This window comes from Apostichopus japonicus, chromosome 4 (genome assembly GCF_037975245.1).
Source record: "Apostichopus japonicus isolate 1M-3 chromosome 4, ASM3797524v1, whole genome shotgun sequence".
Classification (NCBI taxonomy): Eukaryota; Metazoa; Echinodermata; class Holothuroidea; order Aspidochirotida; family Stichopodidae; genus Apostichopus; species Apostichopus japonicus.
In genome coordinates, this window is record NC_092564.1 from 18,944,451 (window position 1) to 18,958,271 (window position 13,821).

General features: G+C 37.4%; 2 protein-coding genes across 2 annotated transcripts in view; one reads left to right on the top strand and one right to left on the bottom strand.

Moving 5' to 3' along the window:
* On the top strand, positions 1–8,973 carry LOC139966710 (uncharacterized). The gene is made up of 4 exons (XM_071970008.1): positions 1–153; positions 1,187–1,328; positions 1,835–1,886; positions 3,029–8,973. Exons 1-4 carry the CDS (start codon positions 134–136, stop codon positions 3,130–3,132), a joined length of 318 nt encoding a protein of 105 aa, XP_071826109.1. The 5' UTR covers positions 1–133; the 3' UTR covers positions 3,133–8,973.
* Positions 6,949–13,821, bottom strand: part of LOC139966709 (dipeptidyl peptidase 9-like) — a 21,338-nt gene continuing 14,465 nt past the window's right edge. The window contains exons 15-16 of the mRNA XM_071970007.1: positions 13,444–13,555; positions 6,949–12,404 (exon numbers count right to left, since the gene is read on the bottom strand). Coding sequence (XP_071826108.1) covers positions 12,312–12,404; positions 13,444–13,555 — 205 coding nt within the window. The 3' untranslated portion in view covers positions 6,949–12,311. The remainder of the gene's footprint in view (positions 12,405–13,443; positions 13,556–13,821) is intronic.

The window sequence follows — 13,821 nt, forward strand, 5'->3', positions numbered from 1 at the left end:
ATATTCGCCTATTGTAAGTTGTACAACATGTTATCTAGCCACCGTACTCATACGCTTTCCTACTCATCATGCAAATTTAAACCATGTGACTGTTATATCTTCATTGTTGCTATTACGCAATAGACTCTTCAACATGGCTGCCTCCGTAATAAAGTAAGTTGTAAAAATGTGTAATTGCTCTTAGCACATGAATGTGTCATGTTTCAAGCTTTCAACCCCTAGGTGCTTTTAGTGGAAGCAGTAGCTAAAGTAGGCGAAGTTTTAATAGAAATTTTCCGCTGTGTCAGTTGTACTTGAACGTTGTAATATTTGTAACCTAGCCTAACAAGTTAGGCCTAACGTTATGCAATAGTAGCGATATTACCATAGCCTAACTTTGTGCATTGGCCTTAACGTTCGACCAAACGGTTGGCTCTAGGCATATTTCCACTAGGTCCTTTTTATGAAGTGCCGATCACATTTCGGTGAATCGGTTAAAATCGTAAGGATTTGGGAAGAAAATAACTCATTGAATAAGTTTCCTTAAATTTTGCCAAGTCTAGCCTACTGTATGTTGCAATGTTACCAACATGCATATCTAGAGTTTTATGTATTTTGACGAAACTGGGCAATTTCCTTGGCAGGAGCTTCAGGAATAGTGGGACCTTTAATGCAGAGTTTACTCATAAAGAGAAGAATGTCCAGAATTCATTTGGATGATCTGAAATGAGTTAATAAAATATTACTAGCCCTATCCGTTGTTTTATTCCAAATAGCAGATAGCAAGTATAATAAGGTTCTGGAAAGAATGTTGTTGGGTTAGTTCCTCCATTCTTAACATTGGGCACAAACAAAAACTTGAGCACATAAAATTAAGCTAACACTTAAGAAGTTTCTTTAATAATGACGATATGGACATAAGTTTTCAAAATTTAAATCAATGTCCAGCTTCACTTCACTTGTAAAAAATTATCGGAAGACTTGGTAGTACTAGTACATTTCAATTTTTCTTACTTTCTGTTGCTACAATTAATCCTGAAATAGCTGAAAGTGTGTCATAATGGGTCCCACATCACATCAGGCACTTGGATTATTTTTCCAAGAAGATTCAATGGTCTTCCAAAACTTAAGAAATAAGGAATGATGCAGTTTCATGTGTTATATTGTTGAACATATAGTAAACCATACTTTATTCTTTCTGTTTCAGGGGTCTTGGCAAACTTGCTATAGTTGGTGGAGCTCTGTATGTCACCGTTGAGCATGGTGTGTGGAGTGGTTCACATCAGTCGGCAAACACACTCAATAAACTCACACAGAATCTCACAATGCACGATGATTATCTTAAGCAAGTAAGATATAATGATGGCAGAATTAAGATGGTTTCTTTCTGGCAGGTGGGAGAGGGGGGGTAGGAAGATGGGTGGGAGGGGAGAGGCATGGGAGGATGTGGCAGGGGAGCGAGTCAACGTGGGGGAAATGTGATGTACTGTAGATGGGAGTGGAGGAGATGTAGCTTACGACTATTTTGACTGATACTTTTCTGAATATGTTTTGTCACTATCTCAAATCCTTCAATAGATTTATCAGTTGAACAAATTGTAGAACAGCAGTAAAGAGTAGTAAGTGCCTCACATTATTGTATGTGACATCACTGACATGCATATGATTTTGATAAATGCTCAGGAAAGCTTCAGTAAAAAATTGCCTCAATTCTTCAGATTTTTTACTCCGTCCTGCCTAACTTGAAGGATCTAGATAAAGACAAGGTTAATAATCATGATCATATTCTATTGCTGTCAATGGTGTAGCCAGATTTTGGCTCATGAAGTAAATTTTGTGATATTTACTTTCTCAGGTACCATCGGTCTCGGATACCTCCAGTCTGGTAAAAACGTCGTGGAACAGTGGTACGTACTAAAAAAAATTAACATAATATTTATTATTCCTCATTTTCAACCTATTTGCAAAAACTATGCCTGTTTCTGAAATATAAATATAATACAGTACTTTACTGTACCTTTTGAAAAGTACATTCAGTGCACAAAGTCAGTGTACATTTATTGCATAAAAGCAACATTAACTTACTTTATATATACACCATAGCACTCCTGTATCACATCAGACATTATAAACTGTTGAAAAATTGTTTAATGCAAATATAAAGCTATCACTGGAGGACATAAAAAGTCTTCTTTTTCAATGGACTGTAATGAAACTGATGATACTAGTGAGAAGCTTGACATGATGGTCAGTTTACTATTGTATATACCTAGGGTGAACCTTAGTTAACACTGTAAACTAAGGTTGTACCTGTAAACTTTACAGGTACAACTTTGAATTTGTAGGTCTGTTCAGACCAGTGGCGGAGTGTCCATACAGTCAAGGGGCGGATCCCATCCCCCCCCCCCTTGGTGGACTCAAATGGACTGCAGGCTCCCTTTTCAGCTTTTTACCACCTTTTACTTATTCACGATTATTGACTTTTTATTGCAATCTCATCTACCTATTGACATTTGTCACATGATCTGCAAATTAGCAAGGGTCATATCCGGCGTTCTAGGGAGTATCTTTACTCAAAAAATTTCTGAACGCTCCGCGCCAACCTGTGGTGGCGTTCCGCTTAGTGTAGAAAGCGCCCCTACAGACAATTCTCACCCCCCCCTGACCAATACCCCTAGCTCCGCCACTGGTTCAGACTAGTCAAAATGCAATTGGAAATTTACATCTTCAGGTAGCAACAGAGCTGGAAGTATAAATCATAGGTGGGGGGGGGGGGGGGAATGATACAGATATTGAATAACAGCAAGGCTGGACTCAAGAAGAAGAATTAAAAACAAACTTGAAGGGGAGTTTTTTAATGTTGAAAAGCAGACTTACTGTTTTTGCTATCGTCTCAAGGATTGTGTGCAGGTTTTCAGGACAAGACTGGGCTGGTTGTTGGGCAATACAGCTGTCAATACATGTAATCAATGTTCTTTGATTTGTTACTTTTTTTTGGTTTTTTTTTGTAATAAAGGATTATTCGATTTGATATTTACTGACCCAACAGGTGTTCAGACGGTTTGCTCCTCAGTAGCGAATAGCCCAGAGATGGTTAGTGGTTGGACGAAGCAGCTTGTGTCTTCAGTATTCCCCTCTGAGGATGATAAATGATGGAATGATGTAACATCCAAAAAGCAGACAATTCCAAGGAAAGTTGGCCTGTTACTAAATTCCGATGCCACAGAGCAGTTGCAATATAGATTCCTTAAGATGCAGTTTTTTGCAGTCCTGTTGAAATTGAAGAGTATATAGATTATTATATACTCAACTCTCTTTTGAAATGTGATTAATCTTTCTTTCATCTTTCGTAACTGAGAGGGAGAACTGTTCTTATTGGTAAAAGGAGGAATTTTAAAGGATGAACCAGGAGGAGAGGAAAGCTTAAAATATGTATGTGTAAATTACTTTATCGCTTTCTTTTCTCTTCTTTTTTCGCCAACTTTTACCACTAACTGAGAATAATATTTCAACCATCAAAAGAGCAAATTGACTTTAAAAGGGAACCTTTGAATGGAACTAATGCTTGTTTTATTAATTCTGTTGTCTAGAGCTGCAAGGTATTATTTTTTTCCTCTTATCTTTTGACTTGGGGTAATGTATGTTTGCAGTGTGTTCTAAGCCTAAGTAGTTAAATTGTAACACCTGAAATATCAGCTTTGTGTATGAATATAACAATATATATTATATATATATTTATATATATATATATATATATATATATATATATTTATAATATATACATATATTATATATACATATACACAATACATATATATGATATTGACACATTGACACAATTATTGACACAATACATATATATGATATACATACACATGTTACTGATATTAATTTTTGTCTTTAAGGAGATTATATTTTGAAGCTAGAAAGTGTTAGATATGTATTGTATGCTAAAGTGGCTGCAAAAGTTTTTTTTTTCTTCAAAAACTTGTATCACTCTTAGTAATATTTTGAAAATATTGAGGGTGATTAAAATGTATCAATATTATTAATGAATTACTGCAAAAAAAATTGGTTTCTTATCTTTTTTGAATTACTTTGGTGCCTTTGAAGAGAAATATTATTGTTAGAATGATTTTTATTGGCCCTTCAGACCAATCTCAAAATAGTCAGTCAGGTAGTGTTGAAATCCAATTTTATGAACAAAATTAATTTCCAGACATTAAAACAAGTGTATCACTTCTCCTTGGGTCTGTTTTGTAAGGTGTCTGTCTCTGCAGCCCATTTATGGAGTAAAACACCTTAAACCAAGACAAAACTAGTGTGTCGTCTCAGTGTGTTGTCTCTGTTTTACTCTGCAGTTTTAATAGAAATAAATCCCAGCAGCCCACAGAATGTGGCAGCTGTCCTGGAAACCTTACTCCCCCCCCCTCCCACCCCCTTTGATATCTAATTATTAAAGGGTGTGAAGACTCGCTCAAAAAGGAACGTGTAATGCCAGTAAGCTGACCTAGTTTCGAATGCGGTGTAACAGAAGTGTTAAACACCACCAACGATCCCAGAAAATACACACACACAGCTTGCTACCGTCGGTAATAAGACACTAGTGTACAGTCAGTACATACAGCTGCGATCAATACCCACAGCACAGTATACAAACGATACAGTGATGGACATCTCAGGTCCAGCTATGGATAACAAGGTATCATGTTTCATTGTCTGCATTTTGTAGCTACAAGCAGAAAACTTCACTTGCAAGCAATGGAAAGTTAACCTTTTCACAGGGCGGCACGTGGTTTGGGGCGAGTCTTCAATGCCTTTAAGTGACAGCCTCAAATGTCCAATATCTCATTGAATCTATAGAGATTCTGCAATACAACTTACAATGAGATTCTGAAAACATCAATCGAGTTCTGTCTATCTACTATTTCTGCTCCAAATGTAGGAGCAGATCCAGGCAGCTTGGCCCCTCTTCAGGAATTCTTATGTCACTATGAGTTAGCTGCAAAACAACATTTTCTAAAAAAAATTGATACATAGCAGAAAAATTCAGCACGCTTCGCAGATGGGCCTTCCTTGCTGTTTGCTGGTAGTGACCGGTAAGTGGTTGGTATCTACTGACACTTGTCTCTCTTGCGCCCTTTTCTGAGATATTCTGGACCTGCCGATGCAAATGGGCGTCAAAACTTGGGATCCTCGACTTTGCTTGCAGTAGGAAATTTCAGCCTGACTTTACCAAAGACCAGGAGCATTGTCATAATGGCTCTAGGCCCTTCCATTAGTATCACTCCTACCTGACTGTGTTTAAAATACTGAAGGATTGGTTCATGTAGTAATCTATTTCATTTGGCTAAACCTCCATCCATCCCCTTTTCAAAGTATTTATTATAGCCAGCCACAAAACCCTTCCAACCCCACACCTTGTATAATTACTTGAACTCCAACATGGGGATAAAGTATACAATACTCTCATTTTCAAAATTTACTTGAGAACAAGTGACTTCAAATGGGGCCTGGTGACAAAATTGTTCGCCATGATCCAACCAAGCTGTCAGTTCTGACATCCAGGCCCCAAATTTTATGGCAATGAGGCACTACTTTTGCTAAAGTAAATGAAAACCAGTCAAAAACTGTTCACCCAATGCAGGTCGGGCTCAATTATATCACAGGTAATTCTTGAAGCCTCGTTTTTCCTTTGTGGAAAATGAGAACCAATCCTTGATTCCATATTGCCCAGACCCCCAAAATGATTCTATTCCCCTTCCACTGCCTCCACCCACCCCTGCCATCTAATAACTATCTCTCTGGTAGGCGGCCAAGTACATCTGAAGGCAGTGGCGGAGCTAGGGGTATTGGTCAGGGGGCAAGAAGGGTCTGTTGGGGCGTTTTCGACACTAAGCTACAAGGGCGGCGGAACCGGGGGGGCACAGGGGGCACGTGCCCCCCCACTTTTCCTCAGATTAAAAATGTGCCCTTTTTCTACATAAAAATTTCTAAATAAAAAAAGAGTTTACAAGGCGAAACCCACGTCGAATGAAATATTTCGAGAAGTTTTATATGTTTACTACCACAGGCGTAGGAGCCCAATTTGATCTGGGGGGCTGTAACGACTTGCCCGAAAAATATTACCAAAGTTTTTCGCGCGCTTCGCGCGCGTTCAACATGTTAATGTGCATATCATGTAGGCATGCGTTGGTTACTACATCGCATGCCAATAGCATACAATCATTTGCCGTGTTATAACCCTTCCAAATTGGTTAGAATTATTGGGAAAGTCGTTACAATAATAATGATCATAATAATATCAGTTCAACCATTGAAAAACACATAGAAAATTACATTTCTTTCAGTTTATTGACATATTTCATTTGCTTTCATGCATGTATCGATCGCGTGTGCAGGGACTGGGACTTTATAATGATTTCACATCATTTTGTCTTTTTCCTTGTTTCCCAATTTGCACATTAGATACTGCAGTGCTAGTATGCATTGTTTCCTTGAGGGGGGGGAGGGGTTGATGCAGTGATGTGTATACGCAAATAAGATAATACAATAAGAGTTATAAAGGGTACTTAATATCAGGCTGCATCAGTCCAATCGAATTTCTGCAACGTGCCCTTCCACGTTGGTGCCCCCCCAGATTCAAAGTGCTTCCGCCGCCCTTGCTAAGCTAATAAACAAGTCAATAATCGCGAATAAGTAAAAAGTGGTAAAAAGCTGAAAAGGGCGCCAGCAGTCCATTTGAGTCCGTCAGGGGAGGCATCCGCCCCCCTGAGTGTATAGACGCTCCGCCACTGTCTGAAGGTGATTACTAAGGTACACAGGATACATACCAGTTTACTTTGTTATCGTGTAGCTAGCTGCTTTACATAATATATTATCACTGGCTAAGCATCTAATGCTCACAAGTTCTCACTTGCCCAAAACGGAGAATAAATCCGAGAACAAAAATGGAAAGACAATGGTCGGTAGAGTACTTGGACAATGTCTATTAGTAACATTCCTTCCATAAAATGTCTTGAAATATGTTAATATCTTCTTTTGGAATACCTTTTTTTCTTTTCTTTTCTGAGTATTCACATGATAACATTTAAAACATTACATTTAACCTTAAATAGAAGTGAATAATGAGTTTTTTTCCACGAATCAAACTTACACAAATCATGATTTAAACTTCACAATTTGTCGCAGTATCTTTACAGGATTTCAAACATATCAACGTTTAACTTCTCTCTTATTGTTCAATGTAATAAGCTGTGCTGATGTTATCAGTGTTAATGTATGTATGTATTTTAGATCCTCCTGCAAGCAGGAACTCGCGAAGAAGCCATCATTGGCTTATCAAAGCCGCAAGATGACCGAAGGCAGTCTCTTACGCTCATATTTAACGTCCTGCTTGGGTCAAAAAAATAAGCAGCAAAGTTTGCCCACGATTTAGCCGTTCTCAAGCACCATGGCAATGAAAAAACTATGAAAGATTGGCCAGCTTTTCCAATCCTATGGTAACGATATTAAGTAATGTCTCTCAATTCATACACTGCGATTCATGTTACATTGTTCTATTAAGCAGTTAATAATTGCATGACAAGAACTCCAGAAAACATAGCACTACATCACACTACCATTAAACATGACAACAGTTTTATACTGAATTGCAATCATGGCCAGGTTTGGGTAATATTGACACTTGTTGTATTTTAATAAGGGAAGCAGTAAATACCACCAAATACCAAAGAAAACAAACGCGACATGAAAAAACAAAAAAACAAATTCAAGCTACTCAGTGACTGATGTCTTTCGATCTTAGACTTGATCAAGTTTCTCGTCAAAAGTGTGTTAACTTCCAAACAAAATAAGATGATTCTCTATTTTGGGAAGAACTATTCATCACCAAGGGTCTGTCACTATGGTAAATCATCATTCATTGGCTTGCTTCTCGCAATCGAATCAAAGTGTCACGTCATATCTTACACACACGTAAAATTGTCTTGAAATGAGTACTGGGGGTATATGGGGAAACATAACACCTTCAGTAAGAGCCTTTCAATAAGGGGGGTTTAACTAATTTGTAGTTAATTAGCAGTTTAACTTACCAGGCAGTATAATGTTAAGTATTATAATGCCCAGTGTGTAATGCCCTACAATGACATTTGAAAAGGTTTCATTAATACCCAAATGAAACGCATTCTTGTTTAGAGAGCGTCTGTCCTGACTTGAAACTTGCCACTTATACATACAGCAATACCTACACGCCATTTCTACGAAAGCCAATCATCAGTGCCATGCGAACAATATTTTTAATATGTTGCTACCAATTATTCATTCCTCCTGAAGCAATTATCAAACTCGTTTCAACGAGTTAATAAAAAATCGTACGAACATATTACTAATTTTCAGCAAAGAATTAATTATTCATTTTGGAACAAATTTAAAAATATTTTCTCAATAGGCACTGATTGGCTTTTGTACCATTCAGGAACAACAGGGTGTCACCAATCCAACACATTTTCCTTTTCAAGTTCCAATTTCTCATTTTGTAGAATACATTATAGACCAAGTGAACATCACCTGACTATAAATGAAGCAAACTTAAATAATAGGCTATGGGGGTTGAGCAAACCAAAGGTCTAAACCCAGGCCGAAAAAACTCCATAGAACTGAATGTGACAAAAAAAAATCAAACTTAAGCGTCATGATCTAGTTTTGAGAGTCTTCCAGACCCATTACCTTACAACTGACCCCCTCCCCACCCCCCCTGGCCACTGAAGGACTGATGAGCTCGCACCAAAAACTGGTTCAATCAGTCACTGAAGCACGCACACACACACACACACACACAGTGCCCGACTATCCAGGATTTTCCATGTTAGGCTGTCAAGCTGAGTTGGTGGGAAAATGTAAAAAGCTTTCCTTTTTTTTTTTTTATTCATTTAGTTTCACAAACTGCAATCATCTTCAATAACAATTCTAATAATATTTTTTAAATGAAACTGACGGTTCTTCTCACCATCTTCAGCAGACGGTACAACTTGAAACGAGCACCACCCGTCATGGCAAGTTAAATATTTCCAACCAACGTCTTGGTGTCTTTGAAAATGGGGCATGTTACAACCATCGAAGTCTATAACAAATAATGTTCGTCTTATCACTCCATCCCTCCATAACTCTTGCACACTAGTCGTCAACAACATCCAACATTGTTTTCACATTTGTCACGATAAGTTTCATGGAATATTCTTCAGCTAAAGGTGTAAACGATTTCAAAAAGCTGAGAGATTCAATTCTGAATGTTATGTTGAAGTTCATTTGCTATGCACCAAAAAATAACAAAAATGAAGACAATAAACAAGTGAACAAAGAAGGAAAACTAGAAAATCCTTCAAAGACTGTCAACATCCTTAATTGAACAGTTTTCTCATTTCAAAAACAAAAACACAACATTTATCTCCTATTTTTGACCTATAGCACCTACCAAACAACCTATAGACTATATACGAGGTATGGACTATTTCATACAACTGACTTTGATGAATTTATTTACAAATTACAAAGTTCTCTGTACTGTATATACCACCAAAGAAAACAAGAAAAAAAAAAAAAAAAAAATTATGTACAGAACAAGACGTAAAGGTCTGGACTTTCTGGACAAAGATTGCTAGTCGAGTTGTTTCAAGGGTAGTCACACATATCTAGACATCAACTCATTAATATTTAGGATAGAAAGCTGTAAGGAATAAAAAACCAAAAAACAAGATGATCATGATAATATTACTCAATCAACCACAAATCCACATCATTGATGAAATTCAAAAGTTAAAATCCAGTTGGAAGCTTTTAATAATCGCTTTCCTGTCAATTTCAGACAAATCTCCTGATGCCGTGCCTCACCCGCGCACGCCCCCTTCCCCCCCCCTCCAATTTCAGCCTCCCTCACTAGAATAGAAGAAACAAGATGGGTTTGGGAGCTTATAGAATCTCTTATTTCTACCTGCATATTGGGCAGCAGCTGATGACAACAGACCTATGTAATGGTTGCATTCAGAAAGGGCTTAGGTTGAACAAGAACATAGCCCCATCTTTTCCTTTTCTTTGACAAATTTGTCGCATGTTTTAAAGTTTTGTGCAAGGAGACAGGAATTCCTGAACTAACGGTAGCAGGAGGAAATTTGGATGAATCAACATATTCCATTGCAAATTTACATAAAATAATAGCTTTTAAACTCCTAAAGGCTATAGTAGTACATGAGTACATGCAGACTACATTACACTTTCACTGAATAAAATCAAAATCAAATTTATCTGATAATGGTATCAAAATAAATACTTTAGATGCCAAGTCCATCTAACTGGAATGGCACAAAATTTTCACAACTATTTGAAAACCAAAAGTTGTGTGTATAAACAACTCTACAAGGATATGCAAGAAGAAAAAAGATTGCTAACAAAAATAACCACTTTTATAACAGAAAAAAAAAGATACTGGAATGACTAAGTCGTTAAGATACCGGGAAAGGAAACTTTGATCAGCTGTTCAATTGAAGTTTCTCAATGATGTTCAATTCTGATGATGAAGTTGGTTGAACTCCAAACAATCCAGCAAGAGCTTCATAGAGCTAAAGGGCTCAGACATAGAAGTAACTGTCTTTGTTTGGAAGGGATGGGGGAAGGGGGGGGTATGGGGCATGTGGGTGGACAGAGGAAAGAGACAGACTTTTTTAAAATATCAAGCTGAAATGGGGCAGTCTAAAACTATCGCTAAGGCTTTTGGTACATGCCAAATAGATAGATATAAAAGGGGGGGGATCATGTTTTCCAGAAGTTTTGCAATATCTCACACTTTAATCTGTTAATTATAATCTTAGTTACTGTCATCTAGAATTTGCAACCAGATTGGAAAAGCTGAGATAAAAGGTACACAACAATAAAGGATTTCCAACAAAATCCATTTCTTTCACCATATCATACTAAGAAAGCAGACCCAGCATTGCTTCACGTGGTATTTCAAATTAGTCGGATCATGAACTTTGCCAGCTTCAGATAGTATCTTAACTCTTTACTAACAGCTGCTAACTGGTAAATATTGAAAATAATAACTTAAGTAGGCTGTTGGTCCTGGATTCAGCTCTAAAAAACTAAATTAATATAGAGAAGAAAAACTATTTGCTAATCATGATAAAGTGATAAATGTTTCAAATTGCTTATTTCACATCTCTAATATATACTAAAGCTGAAATCAAGCCATGTCACAATAAAGGACAAAACAAATGAAGCAAAACCACACCGTTTTTTTGCAAATATTTCAAGGATATATTAACAATCTTCACTCAAACCCTCAAGTTGTAAAATTTGAAAGTTTCAATATCTGGGCTGATATCACTCACATATGGTCCAAGGTTTAATTTTTTGCCAAAAATTTGGCACCACCTGAACTAACAACCTAGCCTATGATACCAGTATAGAGCAGAGACTATGCAATGCTAGAGGCATGCTAGCAAATATACCCTTGGTAGTGCAAGTTGGCCACCAAGCAATGAACAGCCTCCGTAGACCTATTGCACAGATAAAACACAATTTGACGATATCCAAATGAATTGAGATCTTTCTCATTTTTTACACTTGAAAGTTGAGATAGAAATTTCACCATTATGATGTCATCAACGACACTGACAAGATAGCAATTAGCATCGACTATAGGTACTATAAGCCAATATTTTTTTTTTTTATTGGGGGGGTGGAAGTCTCTGTTTACTATGTGGGAGGTTATAAGTCTCCAGGAAAAAAGGGGTTAAAAGATAGCCCTACACCCCTGTGATGGACTGTACCAAATCATAACTTCACTCATGGGGCTTAAATCCAGAGTGTCAAAGGATTTCAAGAACACAATGTGAGCTTTGTTTTAGAGAGGGGTCACAAGCCTAACCGACACAGTTAGCTTATGTGACGGAGATTATCTGTGAAGCTGTGAAAGATCTTGCTCCATTTGGCAGACTATCGTTTAGTATAAAAGTTTCAACTGGAAGCGGTCATTTTTGTAAAACCTGCAATGTCATAATGCCACTAGGACCTGAAACCTTTAAACTTTCCTGTCAAATTGGAAAATGAAAAATGAACTGGAAAAAAAATAGAATTAAAAATGCTTCTCCACTAAATAATATATAACAGTGAGCACATGGTTATTAAGTAAGCAGTCACTATGTACAGTTACAATTACTATAAATGCATTGGGTTTTTTGCCACAAGCTGGGACTAAGATACTTCCTCGGTTGTTCAAAATCCAAACACCCAGGGAGGAAAGCTATTTCAGACTTTATGTATATATCTCGGTGGTGACATCACAGATGCTGTTGTAGCCAGCTCAGGATGGACGTCTCGTAATGCTCGTAAGTATCAGGCTTTCGAATGCCGTGCCTCTCCTGTGGATAGACCTACGGATGGAAAAGGGAAATAACTTTCTTCCATTTTTTGTCCATTGGCTAAATTTGATCTCAATGTCTTTAATTTCGTGGAGCGACGGTCCACAGACCGCCGGGGAACGACCCGTGAAATGGGCGAAGAAAATCTGTCAGTGTGTCAAAGAATATTTCCCGACGTTTAGAGATTTTTCTACAGTTTTTCAATCTTGTCCCTGGGGACGGTCTAAGTATGACGTAAAAAACGGTTTTAAATCGGTCCTAGCTTCTGGGTCATGGCCCTTACAGTTTGCAGACTTTTAATTTATAGGACATATAATTTGTGATCTCTGAATGGGTCAAAGGGATCTTTCTTGACTAGAAAAGACAAAAACATTTCCATACGGCTGGTTTAAAGTCCTCTTTTGAATATTTTTGGCCCCTCTGCTGTAAAAGTCATCGTTCCTAAAGTGAGTTTTTTTTTGGGCCAGATTAAAACCCAGAATATGGATCACAGAGGGTGGACTGTGATGTCATCATGGCAGATGCTCTACAAAACTTTACTGTTCATTTATCTTTGAAATGTGATAAAATTCCACTGTCCTTTAACTGCCAATGTTCATTTTGAGTTAAAAGATTTCATCAAAATGTTTCTGTTACCAGAGGGGTAGGAGCTGGGGGGCGCTTTTTTCCAAAATAGCAAATGTGCCCTAGAGGCTAGCGGCAAATAAAATATGCCCCTTTGATGAAGAACTGTCTTTTGGATATCTTAAGCCTTAAGCCTATTCTTATTTATTTTTAGTCTGTACATGCTATTTTTAAAATGGCATCCCATATCTTTTTGTTGCACGGTTAACAATAAACAATCTCAATAAATAGTATTGGTAGCATACTAACACATCATATATATTTAAGTGATATGGCCGGTGTGTATCGATTTATAGCATAACGAGTTGTGGTTTTTGGAATGAGAAAGTGCCCCTCTGATGTTGTGCTCCCCCACGTTTTGGAAGCTCCGAAGGGATTTGTCTTAGAACAGTTAACAAACAGATTATGACATTAAAGGAGAGCTTACCAAAAGCTGGTAGGGCTTGCAATCTTTAACCAGTTTATCAATTAACTGGCTGGTGTGGTTGAAATGGACATTTTCATCAATCATACCGTGAATAAGTAGTAATCTGTTCTCTCTGTGAACGAAAGAAGAATTGCAGGGTTTGATTACAAAGTGTCATACATTAACTGCAAATCAAAAGGTGTGTACACTTTATGCCAGATGTTTACACTTCATTTCTTAGCAAACAATTGTTTTTGCAGCTTCAACTTTCATTGCCAGTAGATATGTGTACATTGAATGGAAACATTATCAAACCTTTACATACATGTCATGCCAGATTTTAGCACGTCAGTTCTTAGCGAACAGTTACTTTTGCAGGTTCAGCTTTCATTGCCAGTA

Bases quoted from the DNA above. Each gene is read 5' to 3' on its own strand.
- LOC139966710 (XM_071970008.1), top strand. From the start codon at position 134: ATGGCTGCCTCCGTAATAAA. The intron at 154-1,186 runs GTAAGTTGTAAA...TTTCTGTTTCAG, and splicing joins ATGGCTGCCTCCGTAATAAA to GGGTCTTGGCAAACTTGCTA. The intron at 1,329-1,834 runs GTAAGATATAAT...TTACTTTCTCAG, and splicing joins ACGATGATTATCTTAAGCAA to GTACCATCGGTCTCGGATAC.